Source organism: Chenopodium quinoa, unplaced genomic scaffold (assembly GCF_001683475.1).
Source record: "Chenopodium quinoa cultivar QQ74 unplaced genomic scaffold, ASM168347v1, whole genome shotgun sequence".
Taxonomy (NCBI): Eukaryota; Viridiplantae; Streptophyta; class Magnoliopsida; order Caryophyllales; family Amaranthaceae; genus Chenopodium; species Chenopodium quinoa.
Window position 1 is genome coordinate 2,298,739 of NW_018744167.1, and position 20,001 is coordinate 2,318,739.

At 36.4% G+C, this 20,001-nt stretch overlaps 2 protein-coding genes across 2 annotated transcripts; both read left to right on the top strand.

Annotated features, from left to right (window-relative positions):
• The first annotated feature begins 7,041 nt into the window (after positions 1–7,041).
• On the top strand, positions 7,042–8,265 carry LOC110693958 (receptor-like protein 12). Its single transcript, XM_021871140.1, has one exon. The coding sequence runs from the start codon at positions 7,042–7,044 to the stop codon at positions 8,263–8,265; it is 1,224 nt and encodes a 407-aa protein (XP_021726832.1).
• Positions 8,266–8,889: 624 nt separating this feature from the next.
• Positions 8,890–15,366, top strand: LOC110693960 (LRR receptor-like serine/threonine-protein kinase FLS2). The gene is made up of 3 exons (XM_021871141.1): positions 8,890–9,010; positions 12,100–14,960; positions 15,304–15,366. Exons 1-3 carry the CDS (start codon positions 8,890–8,892, stop codon positions 15,364–15,366), a joined length of 3,045 nt encoding a protein of 1,014 aa, XP_021726833.1.
• Positions 15,367–20,001: the final 4,635 nt, after the last annotated feature.

Genomic DNA, 20,001 nt, shown 5'->3' on the forward strand with positions numbered 1-20,001 from the left:
TATCTAAACCTGTTTATGTATACGAAGTATATAACAGGTCTATGAAAGGTTTTGTCATTATTAGATAAATATTTATGCCATTAAACCATTTAATGGTAATATTATTTACCTATAAAGTGGTACTTTATACAAATGTTCAAATTTACAGCTTTGTCATTCTATTTATTTGTTGCAAAATATGTAGGGCCTATGCATCAATAGTTATTCCAAATACTCCCCTATATGATATGGGATGGACCTAGACAAACAAGCTCTTAATTAGTTACTACCGGTATTCCATCTTGTCACTAGGTGCATGAACAACTATGTTGTACACTTTTACCTCTCATCTGTCTTGTAGCTTTCTACATGCACGGAAGAAAACAATCTTCTCACTGTTTTTTAAGTATGTGTATTATTTTGACTAACAAATAAAAGATATAGCAATGGTCAAATTTGTCCTTTAAATTTAAGGGTTGAGATTTGGTATTGTTATGGTAGCTACAATTTTATTGTGGCCATTGAAAAGTCATCCTTGAATTTATAGTGTATTAGGAGTTATTAGGAGATAAAAAAAGGATTTATGTTATGAAATAAAGGAAAGGGAGAATATTAGAGAGGATGTAGAAAGTAATTGTGTTGTCTTCTTCTCATTTCAATAGACCATGATATATATACATGATAAGCATAAGGTAACCTTCATGGACAATTAAGGTTCCATTTAAGTGGGGGTTACAAAGGAGGTAATGGCAAATGGGGGGTTACAAGGAGGTTACAATGGGTGGTATTATTCTAAGGGTGTTACAAGCCATAATGACCATCCACAATAAACATATTTTATAACACTCCCCCTTGGATGGGCATTATTTAAAATAGATTTAATGTGCATATATGCTGCCTCATTAAAAACCTTTCCAGGAAAAACCCTGTGGGAAAAAACCATTGATAAGGGAAAAAGAGTGCAGCGTGCAATTACTCCCCCTCATTATTATATCACTGAAGATCTTTGAGACGACGCAATCCAATACGATAAACTAACTTTTTAAATGTTGCGGTTGGAAGAGCCTTAGTGAATAAGTCTGCCAAATTCTCACTTGAACGAATCTGCAAAACATTTATATCTCCATTCTTCTGAAGATCATGAGTGAAGAAAAATTTGGGTGAGATGTGCTTTGTCCTGTCGCCTTTAATGTATCCTTCCTTAAGTTGCGCAATACAAGCTGCATTATCCTCATATAAAGTTGTCGGTGCCTCTTTCCCGGATGATAAACCGCAAACGTCTTTTATATGTTGGATTACCGACCTTAACCATATACATTCACGACTAGCTTCGTGAATTGCTAATATCTCAGAATGATTGGAAGAAGTAGCTGCAATGGTTTGTTTCATGGAACGCCAAGAAATAGCAGTACCACCGTATGTGAACACATATCCAGTTTGTGATTGGGCATTATGTGGATCAGACAAATAACCTGCATCTGCAAAACCAACCAAATTTTCTTTGGACAATTTAGGGAAAAATAAACCCATATCCTTCATACCTTGAAGGTAACGAAGTATATGTTTAATCCCATTCCAATGCCTTCGGGTTGGACATGAACTAAATCTTGCCAATAAATTAACTGAAAATGATATGTCGGGTCGTGTATGACTTGCAAGGTACATTAATGCTCCAATTGCACTAAGGTATGGTACTTCAGGACCAAGAAATTCCTCATTATTATCCCGAGGTCGAAAAAGATCCTTCTCTACATCAAGGGATCTTACAACCATAGGGCTGCTCAATGGATGCGCTGTATCCATAGAAAATCGTTTAAGAACTTTTTCTATGTATGTTGATTGATGCACAAGGATTCCATTCTCTAGATGTTCTATTTGTAACCCTAAGCAAAATTTTGTCTATCCAAGATCTTTCATTTCAAATTCTTTCTTTAAACACTCGACAGTTACTGAAATCTCTTCAGGAGTTACAATGATATTCAAATCGTCAACATACACTGCAATTATAACAAATCATGATCCAAATTTCTTTATAAAAATACATGGGCTAATAGGATCATTCTTATAACCTTCTTTTAACAAATACTCACTTAGACGGTTATACCACATACGCCCAGATTGTTTTAATCCATAAAGAGATTTGTTTAATTTAATACAGAATTGTTCTCGAGAACTAGACTTTGTTGTTTCTGGCAGCTTAAAACCTTCTGGGAGCTTCATATAAATGTCATTATCCAGTGGACCATATAAATAAGTTGTGACTACATCCATCAAACGTAAGTCAAGTCCTTCTCTTATTGTCAGACTAATCAGAAATCTAAAAGTAGTCGCATCCACCACAGGAGAGTATGTCTCCTCATAATCAATACCAGGCCTTTGTGAGAATCCTTGTGTAACTAATCGTGCCTTATGTCTTACAACTTCACCCTTTTCATTTCTCTTTCGCACAAAGACCCATTTATATCCCACTGGCTTTACACCTCCAGGTGTACGGACTATAGGTCCGAATACTTCTCTTTTTCCGAGAGATTTTAATTCCGCTTCAATTGCTTCTTTCCATTTTGGCCAATCATTTCTTTGTTTACATTCGTCAATGGATTTTGGTTCATGATCCTCATTATTAACCATAACATTTAATGCTACATTGTAAGCAAAAACATCATTGACGTCGATTTGATTACGACTCCATGTAATTCCAGACATGATATAATTTATTGAAATTTCTTCATTTTCAGGTACCTGAATTTCTTCTTGTATCATGTCTAAAGTCTCTTCTGGAGGTCCTTCGGAAAATTTTTCTTCAATTTGACCATCATCAGTCATTGTTCCTTTTCTTTTCCGAGGATTCTTATCTTTGGAACCTGTTGGTCTTCCACGTTTCTGACGTGGCTTAGACTCATTAGCAAATTTATTTTGCCCTTCTGGGACATTTATTTTACATGGATTATTTACAGCTGGAATATGTGATTTAGTCACTCTTTTGGGGTCAGCAAACGAGTCTGGCAATTGATTTGCTAAACTTTGTAAATGAATTATCTTTTGAACTTCTAGTTCACATTGTTTAGTTCGAGGATCAAGATAGGATAATGATAATTCATTCCATTTAATTTTGTTTTCCAACTCTCTTTTTTCTCCCCCTAATTTTGGGAAAAGTGACTCGTTAAAATGACAATCTACAAAACGAGCCGTAAATAAATCCCCTGTTGTAGGCTCAAGGTATTTAATTATTGATGGGGATTCAAATCCAACATATATCCCCAATCTCCTTTGAGGACCCATCTTAGAGCGTTGTGGTGGAGCTATTGGGACATAAACCGCACATCCAAAAATTCTTAGATGGGAAATATTTGGTTCCCGACCATAAACCAATTGTAATGGGGAGAACTTGTGATAACTTGTTGGCCTGATGCGAATTAGTTCTGTTGCATGTAATATGGCATGTCCCCATGCAGAAATTGGGAGATTGGATTTCATAAGCAAAGGTCTAGCAATTAACTGAAGACGTTTAATTAATGACTATGCCAAACCATTTTGTGTATGAACATGTGCTACAAGATGTTCAACTTTTATCCCAATGGATATGCAATAATCATTGAAAGCTTGAGAAGTAAATTCCCCAGCATTATCAAGACGAATAGTCTTAACAGGAGTATCTGGAAAATGTGCCCGTAACTTAATCAATTGGGCAAGTAATCTCGCAAACGCCAGGTTACGAGTTGATAATAATGACACATGTGACCACCAAGTCGATGCATCAATTAAAACCATAAAATATCTAAATGGTCCACATGGGGGTTGTATGGGTCCACAAATATCTCCTTGTATACGTTCCATAAAACGTATTGATTCAAAATTTATCTTTGCTAGTGATGGGCGAATTATCAACTTGCCTTCCGAACAAGCAACACATGGAAATTTATTATGAAGAATCTGCTGGCTCTTCAAAGAATGTCCACTTGAATTCTCAATTATTTTTTGCATCATTATTGAACCGGGATGGCCTAACCGGTCATGCCAAACAACATAGTTATCAGTAAACTTCAGGTTTAATATAGCATGAGATTCAATAATATTGATTTTTGTGTAGTACAAACTAGTGGAGAATGTAGGTAGTTTCTCCAAAACATGTTTTGTGCCTTGAGTTACAGTCGTGATTTGAAGAAATTCACTATTTTCTTCACTTACTGTCTCAATATGATAACCATTATTGCGAATATCCTTAAAACTCAATAAATTTCTTTGAGACAATGGGGAGTATAATGCATCAATTATTTTAATTTTAGTTCCCCAAGACAATTTTATGTTGGCTCTTCCGGAGCCTTCAATGATATTTGTACTACCTGATATGGTACTCACATTAATTCTTTTCATCATCAAATGAGAAAAATATTTTTTATTTTTAAGTATTGTATGAGTAGTTGCACTGTCAGCAAGACATAATTCTTCACCATTCACAGTAAATTGAACTTGAGTAGTATCCATGTTCTCCACGAAATAAAATACATGTAGAAAATTAAGCATAAAATTAATGATAATAAAATAATAAATCAATAAAAACACACAAATAGTTCATAAATTCATAAAGCATATAATGTCCTTATTACAATCATAGAAAATAACATAAGTAAATCACTAGATTGAGTCTATTACTCAAAATTCATACAAATAGATATAATTTTAATTATTCCCTTCTGGAGTAGTGAAGAAATCAGCAACTTCTAGATGAGTTGTATTGCCAAAATCAAAATTATTCCCTTCCGGGGAAGTGAAGAAATCAACAACTCCTAGATGAGTTGTATTGCCAAAATCAAAATCATCATTACCATCTTCAAGAACAAGGTTTGCCTCAACTTTCTTTCCTTTTTTCAATGATTCTTGGTAAAGTTCAACAAGATGCTTTGGAGTTCTACAAACCCGAGACTATTGTCCTTTCACTCCACAACGGTAACATATATCAGTCTCACTTCTCTCTTTATTAACTTTATCATCCCTACGTTCCCACTTCTGGTGAGAATGTGAGTTTTTAAAGTGACCTCCACGACCTCTACCATATCCATGCCCACGACCACGACCGCGCCATTGGCCACGACCGCGACCTCTACCTCGACCACTATTGCTGGAATGGTCTCTGTTTATAGTTTCTTTCCCGTGATGGGTTGTCACATTCGCTTCAGGGAATGGAGTAGAGCCAATAGGACGTAATTCATGATTTTTCATTAATAGCTCGTTATTTTGCTCAGCCACAAGAAGGCAAGATATTAATTCAGAATATTTGGTAAATCCTTTCTCTCTATATTGTGTCTGCAGGACAACATTGTTTGCATGAAAAGTGGAGTATGTCTTTTCAAGCATTTCTAAATCAGTAATATTTTCTCCACATAATTTCAATTGGAAAGTTATCTTGAACATAGCTGAGTTATATTCACTAATAGATTTAAAATCTTGTAATCTCAAATTCAACCAATCATAACGAGCTTTAGGGAGTATCACTGTTTTTTGGTGGTCATATCTTTCCTTTAGATTACTCCAAAGAATTTGTGGGTCTTTCACAGTTAAATATTCATTTTTGAGCCCTTCATGTAGATGATGGCGAAGGAATATCATGGCTTTAGCCTTATCTTGAGATGTTGCCTTATTAGGCTCTTTGATTGTTTCACCAAGCCCTTTAGCATCTAGGTGTATTTCAGCATCTAACACCCATGATAAATAATTCTTTCCGGTAATATCAAGGGCCACAAATTCAAGCTTGGCAAGGTTCGACATTATTATAGATGACTATGATCCTCTATTATATTATTTGACTATGGTTTCTTTTTATTTTCGATAGCTAAAGCAGTGGTGCTGATAACGTGTTATGAAATAAAGGAAAGGGAGAATATTAGAGAGGATGTAGAAAGTAATTGTGTTGTCTTCTTCTCATTTCAATAGACCATGATATATATACATGATAAGCATAAGGTAACCTTCATGGACAATTAAGGTTCCATTTAAGTGGGGGTTACAAAGGAGGTAATGGCAAATGGGGGGGTTACAAGGAGGTTACAATGGGTGGTATTATTCTAAGGGTGTTACAAGCCATAATGACCATCCACAATAAACATATTTTATAACAATTTAGAATTAATAAGAATTTAATTAGATAATATATACTTCGTATTACACAATTTTCTTTGTTGATCACTATGCCTGGCTGTTAATACTCGGTAGATGTTCAATATACATGGAATTTAATTTGAAATTTTTTTGCCTCTTCTTTACCTAGTGAGAACAACACTCATTTTCAAAAGACGCGGAATTTTATAAATTGCCATAGAATTGACCGCGTTAATAGTCAATGCAATGCCTTTTGTACGATGTTACCTGATGTTAGTAATGTCCTTGTGAACACGACCTTCTCTATTGAATGCCTCACCAAAGTCATTTCATTAATTAATTAATCTTTTTTTTTTCATCCATGAATTCTACATGCATGCCTTCAATTTCTGTTTGCTTGCTACTAGTATCTTTTACTCCGTATCTGGTAGCAAATGCCTTGCTGCTGGGAGCATTGATTAGTAAAAATCTCCTAAAAATATATTTTAGCAGTAGTCATGAATTCATCCAATGTTTCAGCGACGTACAAAAGAAAAACCTTGCTCTAGTTCAAACGTGACATTCAAGTTGATCGATGTGGGCTGCTCTCGTCATGGCGAGACTGCTGTCAATGGGAAGGTGCATATTGCAATTCTTACTTCGATAGTACTCCGTTGTCTCCGTACTATCGAACCACTATGAGTGACTAATAATGAGTATCAAGACTAGTAAACGTTTGTTTTAAAAATGCAGTGTATCTGATCAAAGAAAATTCATCGGACTTGTCAAACAATTACGAATAGATGCTTGAACGTATATAAAGGTTTGTTGTTCATTGTAATTCTATATATAAATAGACAAGATAAGTAAAATAGTTGTAATTAGCTAATTAGTCTCCTTTCAAATTAAATTCACCTCCTAAAATCCCTTTGAATTGACTCGATTATCAATTGCTATTCATAAAATATACCTTACCTAGTTACCTGCATAATGCCAGACCTTGTTATTATCTGTTACATCTTCTTTCTACTCTCTTCCTACAACACTACTGCGGAAGATGTGAAGTGTACACAGCAAGAAAGAAAAGTTCTCCTGGAGCTGAAAAACAACATTGTAATTGATCGGTGTGGCTTGCTCGCGTCTTGGGGGAACCAAGAGGATAATAAAGATTGCTGTAGATGGAAAGGTGTCCACTGCAGCAACTACATAAACAGCAGTGTTATCATCAAGATCGATCTTCATGGGTTCGACACATCTAGTCCTCACCCTTGTCTCGAAGGTAAACTTACTCCTACCCTAACCGAGCTTAAGCATTTGAGTTACTTAGACCTAAGCTACAACAATTTCCTAGGGGAACCAATCCCCAACTCAATTGGTTCCCTTGGTAAATTACGGTACCTAGATCTCTCTCATGCTGGCTTTGGTGGAGGTATTCCTCATCAGTTACGACATCTCTCAAAGCTCGAAACATTGTTTATTTCATCAAATTCCTTTGAAGATACCCTTTCTAATGACAATTTTCAAAACTTTTCTAGATTGAAGGATTTAGACTTGTCGAATAACTCCAAATTAACTCTTAACTTTAGTGTCGATTGGATTCCTTCGTTTCAATTAGATACTTTAAAACTCCGGTCTTTAGCTTTAGGACCACACTTCCCTAAATGGATTCTAACCCAAAGGAGCTTTTCATACCTCGATATATCTGAAGCTGGAATTTCAGAGCCAATTCCAACTTCTTTTTGGAACTTATTAACCCTTAACTTATCTTTCTTAAATATGTCTAATAATAATATTACAGGAAAGCTTCCAAATCTATCACATCCTATATTTGATCATTGGCGTCCACTCGAAGTAGATTTGAGTTTCAACTCTTTCGAGGGTACAATACCTTCATTCCTTGGAAATGTTTCATCTTTGAAGCTCAATAACAACAAGTTTTCAAATCCCATTCCTTTGTTGTGCCCTAAATCAAAAATCGTTCTTCTTGACTTGGACTTGTCTAACAACTTGTCGTCAGGAGAACTTCCAGATGATTGTTGGGAGAATATGGATGAATTGTCATTTCTAAACTTGGAAAGCAACCAATTTTCAGGAAAGTTACCACAATCTTTAGGGGCCATTAAACAACTTCAGTCGTTTCGATTGTGTGATAATACTTTTTTCAGGAGTCCTACCCATTTCATTATGGAACTGCTCCTCTTTGGTCATCCTTGACATTGGAGATAACCAATTTTCCGGGATCATACCCCCGGAAATAGGAAATCTTCAGTCTCGTTGATTTAAACTTAAGGAAAAACAGATTGGTCGGAAAAATACCATCAAGCCTTTTTACATTATCAGACCTACAAATTTTGGATCTCTCCGGAAATAGGCTCACAGGAACAATCCCGAAGTCCATCTATAATTTAACAGGAATGAGTAACAGAACAATTTTTTTGCCGAATTCTACCATTATATCTTCACATAAAAGTTTTACTATTATAATGGGTCAAGTGGAAAAGAGTACAACAGAAATTTGGAAATTTATTGGGACTTGTTAAATCATTTGATGTTTCCAACAATAATCTTCAAGGAGAAATTCCTAGTGAAATATCATATCTTGGTGGTTTAGTCTCCTTAGACTTGTCGAGAAACAATTGCAGTGGAACCATCACGCCGAATATTGGCCAACTAACGTCTCTAGAATTCCTCGATTTGTCAAACAATCATTTTTGTGGAGAGATTCCCACGAGCTTTGTAAATTTGAGCTACCTTGGCATTTTGGATTTGTCAAATAACAACTTATCCGGGAGAATTCCACTAGGAACTCAATTGCGAGGCTTTGATGCTTCATACTATATGGGGAACCCTGGACTTTGTGGAGAGCCCCTTCCAAAGATTTGTCCGGGAGATGAAGCATTTAACGAGTCGCATGGAGAAGATATAGAGCTCACTCAACAAGACAAAGATGATGGTGAAGGTGTTTTTTCTCTAGGCTTGTACATAAGCGTGGTGCTTGGTTTTATCTTTGGATTTTGGGGAGTTTGTGGCACCTTAGTGCTCAAAACTTCATGGAGACAGGCCTATTTTCGATTCGTTGATAGCATCAAAGACAGACTCTAAGTCATTGTTGCTGTGAATCTAGCAAGAGTTTGCAAGGCTTGAAATTAAGCTAGTTGGTATCAAGCTTCTTGGTCACTATATTAGTATACTTATACTATACTGTTATATCACCATGAGTTTAATACTTTGTACGTCCCTCCAAAATCTTAGAAATGGCTCAGACCAATTGTAAAATTAGAAAAAGTTCTCATATACAATGCTTGATAACATAGTGTATGCCTACTATATTTTAACTTATTAAAGTCTCTTAAGAGTGGTACCAAAACACATGGGATCAAATCCAACAGCACTAACAATTAGAAATAACTAATTTGAAATGATATGTATTAATGTATATTCATCGTTTATAACACGCTTGTCGTCCAAACACAATAATATGAATTATTGTGCATCAAAATAGATTATATACGAAATATTAATGTGATGTAACACTTAACTTGTACATATGTTAATTATCATCACGACAATCATTTTTGCAACAATAAGCTGGCTTTTCCACGGTATTGGAGCAAATGATTGACTCATAAATCATAACCCCTTCTCCCGTGCCCTCATTTAACTCATCCTAATTCTAGCAATTGAGAATGATAGTGAAGGATATGTGGTGAGAATAGAGAAGCAAAAAAAAAAAAAAAAAAAAAACTCAAATCAGCTCAAAATTTTCAATATTCAATAGCAAATAAATATCTTACTTTGTTGTAGGAATTTGAATTTTCTTGTTTCCAAAATATCAATTAAGGTTCCGTTTGTTTTGGTGGAAAACATCAAAAATTATTTTCCTTCATCTTTCCATTTTCCTTTGTTTGTTTTGATAAGAGATGGAAAACAATTTTTCTAAAGGTGGAAATTTGCTATTTAGAAAAGGAAAACTGTTTTCCTTTGTAAAAGAAGGTATGCCACATTTTCCTCTTCACTCGTTACTTCTCCTTATACTCTCCTCCCATCCTTCCTTTCCTTTCACTTCATTTTTCCTTTTCTCCTTAAGTTTTCCTCTAATCAAACAAACAAAGGAAAACTTTCTTTAAAATCATGTTTTTCACTGAAAATTGTTTTCCTTGAAAAGTGATTTTTCCATGATAATTATTTTCCTTCAAAACAAACGGAGCCTAAATTTACATTTGTGTTACATCTTCAATGCTACGATGACATAAGACTTAAGAGTACAAGATTCCTTCAACCTAGGACTCCAACGAATAAAAAGGCTCATATTAAAGTCCTAGTTAAGACTTAAAAGTACTAAATTCCTTCAAAGAAAGGGAACATATATTGTACACGTATTTCCTTAGTATTTACTGTATTAGTTACGAGTTGCTTTATTAGTACGTTTATCGTTCCAAGAGTTAAAGTCTTACAGTGTGGCAATTCTAACAAAGACTTCAACAGTCAACCGATTTAGTTTTTTCTTAGATACGAAGTACTTTTCTACATATGTTAATCAAGTTTTTCTACAGTATTTTAATTTTACTAAGACTTCAACATACTCTCTCCCATGGATGCTTGAGGATTGTAAGAATGTAATTCATGCACGTAACTTGTTTTCATCAATCTTTGTAGCTTTCTACATACGCTGAAGAAAACAATGTTCCCGTCGTTTTTAAATATGTGTATCACTTTGACTAATAACACTCATGTCAATGTAAACATTTCTTTTATTGTACGTTTTAGTAAAAATAATTACGTAGATTGATGCTACTAAAATATTCATTGTCAACATGCTCAACTCCAACTATATACAACTTAACAGCAAAGCACAAAATATGACTCCTAGTTTCAATTGTATTAGGACTTTATGTGCTTGGTAATTGGTAATCTGAACATTTCTCTGTTTTATTCCCCTGTTTTAATGTTCCTGTATGCTTTTGATTGCCAGTCTTTCGATAATTTTGTATTTTAATTCAACTCATTAAAGAGTTCTACATGTGTAATGTAATATGAAATTACGGAGTAATAGATAGCCCATTAATCACTTCTGAACTAAAAATAGTATGTCGTATCCCAAATTTTTTTCCAAGGGCCTTGGGCAATTGTCATCACTTATCAGCACAGTTACACTGAGTAAGATGGTGTATGTGAGTGCGCGTGTGCGTGTGCCTATTACAATTGTTCATGCTCCATTTATATGCAATCAAGCTCCCCACTCCACCATTGCGATGAATGATGAAGATCAATGACTTCTGCATGAATTTTCCGTTAAACTGCAACGTATTGTTAGGAATCATAATCTTGTAACTTAGTGTAATAGCGTATAGTACACTCCATACACATACATGTAATGCGTTTTAGGTGACGCAAGTACAATGTAACACTAGGATCAGGTATACAAACAGCATCTTGGTTAATTTTCAATTCAAGATTCGGACAATCCTTAATTACATATTTACGTCAAAAGCAATGGAATTCCTTTCACATTAGTTAGTGGAGTAAAGAAGATATTGGAGAATTGGTCAACTGGTCACGTTTCATGAATACTATAGGAGAGTGAATAGTCTGTCCAAATCAAGTTTAACATAGATCATAGCTAGCTAATCGTTACGTTATTGAAGCATATGTGAGAGGAATTTAATGTGTCCTAGATATAACTCACTCATTTTCTAATTTTTCCAACTTCAAATAAAGACCATTACACCTGTTCTAGATGTGCTTAAGGTTTTGATTTTTTCAAATTTTAGACCCAAACATGTTATTAGTCTGTTTTAGCCAAACTATATATAAGTCATCATCGAGTATTCAAGTCTCTTGCTTGACTTTGGTGCTCTACAACTAAACAGATCGACATATATAAGATCAAACATTATAGATATTGTTCCTCAAACAGAAAACTTTATTGAATTTCATCCACATAATCAAGCCGAATGAAACTAGCTAAAATCAACATGACCATCCATCCTCCCATCAAAACATCTCACTATCACCTTTGCTTTCTGTTAATTTTGTGGCTTTTCCTAGCCATTTTGAGTCATGCCACCCAATACAACATCAAGTGCATCCGTGAGGAAAGAGAAGCCTTACTTCAGTTCAAACGAGGAATTCAAGAGGACCATTGTGGAATACTTTCTTCATGGGAAGGGCATGAAGACGATGTAGGTTGTTGCCAATGGCGCGGCATTCTTTGCAACAACCTCACAGGGCATGTCATGGCCATCAATCTTGGTGGTGTCGAAGCTGGTAATGACCATCATTGTCTAGAAGGTAGAGTGACTACTTTCCTCCCTAGGTTGAAGCATTTGAAATATTTGGATCTTAGCTTCAACAACTTCTTAGGCCAACCTATCCCTAAATTTATCAGTTCCCTTGCCAATTTAGAGCACCTTAATCTCTCAAATTCCGGCTTTACAGGGAAAATTCCTCATGAATTTGGTAATCTTTCCCACTTAACATCTCTTGATCTTAGTGATAATACAGTTGTTGTCAAAAGCTTGGGTTGGCTCTCCCGTCTTACTTCATTGAGTGTCGTAAACTTAAGTGACATCGATCTTAGTGAAGTACAAGACTGGTTACAAATAATTACCAACCTCCCTTTCTTAAAGGTCTTAAAGATGGATAGTTGTTATCTTCCTTCAACAATTCCATCTTCACTTACATTTAAAAATTCATCATCCACCCTTCGTTTCCTTAGTCTTGCTCATAATAGTTTTGGTGATCCTTCGATATTTCAATGGTTGTTTAACTTGAGTGGAGTTAGTACTCACCTAGTCCATCTTGACCTCTGTGATAACTCACTTCCAGGTTCCATCCCAAATGGTTTTCAAAAATTGCATTCGCTTTCATATATCGACCTCTCTTCTAATGCATTTGAAAGCCATATTCCAAATTACTTTGGAAATATGCATTCCCTTTCACATCTTGATCTCTCTGCTAATAACTTGAGCGGTTCCATTTCAAGTTGTTTTAAAAATATGCATTCCCTATCATACCTCGATGTCTCTGGTAATTCACTTGGAGGTCAAATTCCTGAAATGATTTCGAGCCTAAAATATCTCATTCATCTCGATTTGTCTTGGAATAACTTTCATGGACGCGTTCCAAAAACCATTGGTAAGTTGTGTAGCTTACAATTCTTGGAGTTAAGCTACAACAATCTCACAGGAGATCTTACCGATGTCATCCAAATCTTATCTGTGTGTTCTTACAAGTCACTGAGGTTTTTTAGTTTGGAAAACAACCATTTTGGGGGGTCAATTCCTAACAATATCGAAACGTTCTCTTTGTCGAGGCAACTTTATCTCGATGGCAACCAGCTGAACGGAACAATTAGTCAAGGGATTGCAAAACTTTCTATGCTTGAGACCTTGCGCCTTTCTACAAACTCTTTGATAGGTACTATCTTTGACAGCCATTTTGCAAATTTATCGAGTTTACGCAATTTGTACTTGTCAGAAAATCCTAGATTGTTGGTTAATATTAGTGTTGATTGGCTTCCCCCATTTCAGCTAGACACCATATATTTAAGCTCTTGCAAGGTAGGCCCTCATTTCCCAAAATGGTTACAAACCCAAACCCAAATCTCATGGATTGACATATCAATAGCCGAAATTTCAGACATTGTTCCTGCTTCATTTTGGAGCTCGTTATCATCCAAATTGGAGTATCTGAATATGTCTCACAATAACATTCATGGGATACTACCTAATAATTTGTCGATCACCCTTAGCGAACTCCCTCAGATAGACTTGAGCTCAAATTCCTTAGAGGGTGCAATCCCTTCATTTCTTGGAAATATTTCCTCATTATCCTTAAATGATAACAAGTTTTCTGATGCATCTTCTTTTTTGTGTCCAAAAAATAAGATGGTCCTTTCTAATCTTGACCTCTCAAATAACTTGTTATCGGGTGAGCTTCCTGATTGTTGGATGTACTTCGATAAGCTATCAATCCTGAGTTTAGAAAACAATAACTTAACTGGAAAGTTATCAGCATCTATTGGTGCCCTGAAAAAGCTCCAAGCATTGCACTTGCGACACAACAACTTTTCGGGTGAACTACCCATCTCCTTACACAATTGCACATCTTTGGTTCTCCTAGATGTTGCATATAACGCGTTTACTGGCTATCTACCTCAAAGGATTGGGAACAATCTAAAAAATCTCGGTATTCTCAGCCTTCGAAGTAATAGTTTTTCAGGGGTTCTGCCTTCAAGTCTTTGTCAACTTTCACATCTACAAATCTTGGATCTTTCACATAACAACTTCTCAGGAAAGATCCCAAGATGCATATACAATTTAACGGCCATGACAAGCACAGCAGATTTGTTGCCTGATATATTATATCAGTACGATTTTTCTGTACTAGTCACGTACTTTGATTCAGCATTTGTCATGTGGAAAGGAAAGGACCAAATCTTCAGAAATTCTCTAGGACAAGTTAAGTTCATTCATATGTCGAACAATGTGCTTGAAGGCGATATTCCTGAAGGCATTTCTAGTCTCATCGGTCTTATTTCATTGGACTTGTCCGGCAATAAGTTGAATGGAAGTATTACTCCCAAGATAGGACTGCTGACAGCACTAGAATTGCTTGATTTGTCCAGCAACAATCTTTCTGGCGCGATCCCAGCAACTTTTACTAATCTTAATTTTCTAGGAATGCTGAACTTGTCATACAACCACTTGTCCGGAAGAGTTCCAACAGGCACTCTACTGCAAGGCTTTGATGCCTCAGCATACATGGGAAACCCCGAGCTTTGTGGAGCTCCACTAGCGATATGCCCTGGAGATGAACCACCTAACAATAATACATGGAACGGAAATGATGATGTCGCTCAACAAGATGTGAATGATGATCTCTTTCCAGGATTGTATATAAGTGTGGTACTTGGTTTATTATAGGCTTTTGGGGAGTTTGCGGAACTCTAGTGATCAAAAGATCTTGGAGACATGCCTTTTTCCGAACCTTAGATTACATGAGAGACCGAGTCTATGTAATGATACATCGCCGTTAACTAGCCAAGGTAAGTAAGGCCTTTACTGTCAAGTATAAACTTTCATTGCACAAAGTATTGATGACTAAGTATATGTAATGATACTTGTTTATAACTAAACTTATGACAAAGATCTAATCTCCTCTGTGAAGCAATCATGCAACTAGCTATAAGCATATAACGCTATTTGTTAATTCGCAAAATGCATCTAAGTTTTTGGGTGATTTATGCAGGAATTTGCAGAAGTGTACTGTTCGAGAGTCAAGGAGAAGCTGATACAAATAGTACCTTTATAAAAATCAGCTGTTGTATAAATTACTTTTCCTTTTTCACATTGTGCAAAGTCTTTAATAAAATCATTGAAGGTGTTATCCTCTAATGTAATATGGACCATTAATCCTTTTAACTTGTTGCAATAATACTTTGGAATGAAGAGTAATGCAGTATGATTAATGATTATTATAGTAATTTGGTAGTTGGAAAATCTAGTTTGATTTGATCTAAATTTTTTTTGGGTCAATTTGATTGATGGTCTGTTTAATTTGACTAAATTTTGACATTAGTTGAAGGTGTGATGCACTCCATATTTTACAAAGTTCCAATTTATTTAAATTAGAAAAAAATAATCAAGTGTGTTCTTATTATTCAAAAAAATAAAAAGTGTGCTTTTTTAGATTCATCTTATTGTATATTCCGTATTTTGTAAATTTGACTAATTCTTTGGTAAGTCTTAAACTCGAGTTCTATTACACAAATGGCTGGAAAGTGGATCTCAAATGATATTGCCATAGCTTCTCACCTGATGTATCCATATTGGCTTGCACATTATACATTTTTCCTGTAAACAATGTATTATGGACACCCACGAAGTTTTGTAGTGTCAAAAAATGATTTTCCTTGATTGTATTACTGTATGAGCAAGAATATATATACAAGTATACAAGCTAAAAAGAGATTAGGGCTTATAACATTGGCCCATTAGCTATACACAAATATAAGGCTTAACACCCCCCCTCAAGTTGGAGCATGCAAATCACAAGTGCCCAACTTGCCAAGTAAATACAAAAATTGGTTTTTGCTTAATGTCTTAGTGAAGATATCCGCTAGTTGATCCGTTGTCTTCACATACGACGGACTAATACCCCTTCCTTAATTGCGTCCCTAACATAATGACAGTCAACCTCAATATACTTAGTGCGTTCGTGGAAGACCGGATTCTGCGCAATATATAACGCGGATTGACTATCACAAAACAAGCTCATCGCACGCGGATACGAAACTCCCAAACTGTTGAGTAGAGCCTTCAACAATTTTAACTCATCAGTTATCTTAGACATCGAACGATACTCTGCCTCTACAGAAGACTTAGAGACAGTATGTTGGTTCTTATTCTTCCAAGAAATAGAGGAACCACCAAGAAACACCAACCAACTAGAAATCGATCATCTCGTCAAAGGGCAACTAGCCCAATCCGAGTCACACCAACCTATCAAATATAAATTGCAATCTGAACTCAAAAGGATTCCTTGACCCGGACATTCTTTCAAGTAGCAAATCGTACGAAGTGTTGCCTCCCAATGGTCTTGTCGAGGTTGTTGCATAAATTAAGACAAGATATGAACTGTATAAGCCAAATCGGGTCTAATAAAAGACAAATAAATCAAACAACCCACAAGACGGCGATACATTTCGGGGTCTGCAATAAGAGGAGTCTCTGATTTAGCCAGAGTATGATTTTTCTCAATAAGAGTACCTGCCGGACATGCCCCTAGAAAACCAGACTCTGCAATAATATCAAGAGTATATTTCCATTTACATAAGGATATGCCCTTCGGACTACGCGCAACCTCAATACCAAGAAAATACTTCAACACACCCAAATCTTTCATATGAAAACAGTTACTCAGATATGATTTGAATGTTGAAACTGCAGAAGAATCATTACCCGCAATTTTTAAATCATCAACATACACCTAAACACTAAGATGAATAGTACCATTATTCAGAGTAAATAGAGTGTAGTCAGGGTACGATTGCAAAAATTTGTACCTTTGCAGAGAGACGGCCAATTTGGAAAACCAACAACGAGGTTCTTGTCGTATACCATACAAAGACTTTTTCAAGCAATACACCAAGCCGAATCGAGAGGTATGGAAACCAAGAGGTGGCTTCATATAAACTTCTTCATCAAGGTCACCATGAAGAAATGCATTATGAACATCCATTTGGTGCAATTCCCAATTTTTTGCAGCAGCAACAGCTAAGAAAGCACGAACGGTAACCATTTTAGCTACGGGAGCAAATGTTTCATTATAATCAATACCCTCAACCTAATGGTTGCCAAATATAACAAGACGAGCTTTTAATCGTTTGACTGTGCCATCAAAATTATGCTTCACCTTATAAACCCATCTGCTCCCGAGAGCCTTCTTCCCTGGAGGTAATTCTTACATTACCCAAGTCTCATTATTTTCCAAGGCAAAGATTTCTTTTTGCATAGCCTCTTTCCACCCCTCATGTTTCATAGCCTCCTTGAAATTACGAGGCTCAACCGCCGTATCTATAGCTGCAATAAAGACACGGTGTCGCATAGAAAGTTTTTCACAATTCACAAAGTGTGCTAAAGGATAAGGAGTACCTGAGGAGCTTGGAGAAGACGGTGAACTAGGAGAGACAAATGGACTCGAGAGAGATATAGTATGTGCAACATAATCACGATGCCACCCCGGAGGTTGCCGCAGCCTGTGACCACGACCCATGGCAATTGTGGAAGAAGAAGAGGGACTCGAAGAAGCTTGAGGGCTGCTGGCAGTAGGCACCACGGGCTGGCCGTGGCAGGCAGAAGTTGCCACGGGCTGGCCGTGGTCCAACCTGCCAGCAGCGTCAGTAGTAGCATCAAGAGAAACAGAGCAACAGGCGTAGCAGTAGCAGACGGAGCAGCAGCAGCATCAAAGGATGCGGCAGCAGAGCTGCTTGGGTCGTGGACGATATCGAGGTCAAGGGAACCCTCCCCGACCTCCAGCACATGCTCAAGGTCGTCCAAAAATTCATGGTCAACACCAACATTGTCGTTAGACATACCATTCATACCCACATTAGTATCACCAACCCCAACATTATCCGCAAACGGGAACTCATGCTCATAAAACTTAACATCTCGTGAAACAAAAAAGTCACCCGATTCCAAGTCATATGCCTTCCGATCCTTTTTACCGTGAGGGTAACCCAAAAATACACATTTCCTACTCCGAGGAGCAAATTTGTCACCCTTAGCCTTTTGATTATGAGCAAAACAAAGACATCTAAATACCCGCATCACATCAAAATCAGGTTCCTTACCAAAAAGTATTTCATAAGGAGTTTTATTTGCTAGTAAACAAGACGGAGTACGATTGATTAAATAGACTGCCCCTAGAACACACTCACCCTAAAAACTAATAGGCAAATTGCCTTGAAATATCAATGCACGACTCACATTTAGTATATGCTGGTGTTTACGCTCTACCCGGCCATTTTGTTGAGGTGTACAAACACAAGAGGTTTGAAAAAGAATGCCATTGTCATTAAAATACGGAAGCATACATTTGAATAATGTACCATTTTCACTCCGGACACATTTCACATTCACATCGATCAAATTGAGTCTTAATCATAGCAAAGAAGGAACAAAAGGAAGAATAAACTTTGGTTTTGTCATTCAATAAATACACCCAAACACCCCTTGAATAATCATCAACAATAGTCAGAAAATAATGAGCACCATGGGTAGAAGGAGTTTTATACGACCCTTACAAATCACAATGTATCATTTCAACAATACAACTAGCATGACTATCACTATCAGGAAAATTTTCTCGGGTTTGTTTAGCTAGAAGACAAATTTCACATGCTCTATGTAAACACCTAGTACTAGTACTGCCTCGAATAGCAGGAAGCAATGTGACAATTCTCTCCGATGGATGCCCCAAACGACGATGTCACAACTCAAATGTAGATATCTCCGGACCCGTGATCGCACATACTTTTGGGATACGCCGGAAATAATATAGTCCATCTATTCGTTCACCGCCTCCAATCAAACTCCCCGAGAGTTGATCCTGTATAGCACAAAGAAACACTACTAGAAATAGGCCAATTTTCGACGGACATGCTTTTCCGTTGTAAATTCCGACGGATTTTTATTACTTCGAAAATTTACGACGGATTTCCTACGGAATACAAATCCGTTGGAATTTATGGGCTTTCCGACGGAATATTCCGTCAGAAACTTAATGTTTCGACGGAAATAAAATCCGTCGGAAATATCCGACAGAATATTCCGTCGAAACATTTATTTTCCGGCGGAAATAAAATTCGTCGGAAATTTCTGACGGAATATTCCGTGGAATATAATTAAATAATAAAAAATAAAAACAAACCTAATAAACCCCGTTTTCCCCTCCCCCTATCATTTCTATTTTCTCTCTCCTCTCCTCTCCGTCTCTCTTCTCTTTCTCTCTCCTCTCTCTCGCTCCTCTCTTCTTTCCTCTTCTCTTCTCTTCTGATCTCTATTCTCCTCCATTTCGCCTTCTCCTTCCATCTCTTTCTCCTTCCTCAACGCCAACACAACAACCACAACAACCACACCAACCACACCACCGCGCAGCGACAACAACAACAACCACCTCAACGACAACAACAACACCAGCAGGCAGCCACAACGACAACAACACCAGCAGGCAGCCGCAATGACAACAACCACAACTGTAGATCTAGGTTTTTTTTTAAAAAAAAAAACAAATTCTAATTATAATTTATTTTTTGATATAATTGTAATGTTATTTTATTAATTTCGTAAGATAATTGTATATTTATTTATTTATTTTGTTTGATTTCAATTTTTTTGTTTATTTTTTTCGATTTTTGGATGTTTCGATTTTTGATTTTTGTCT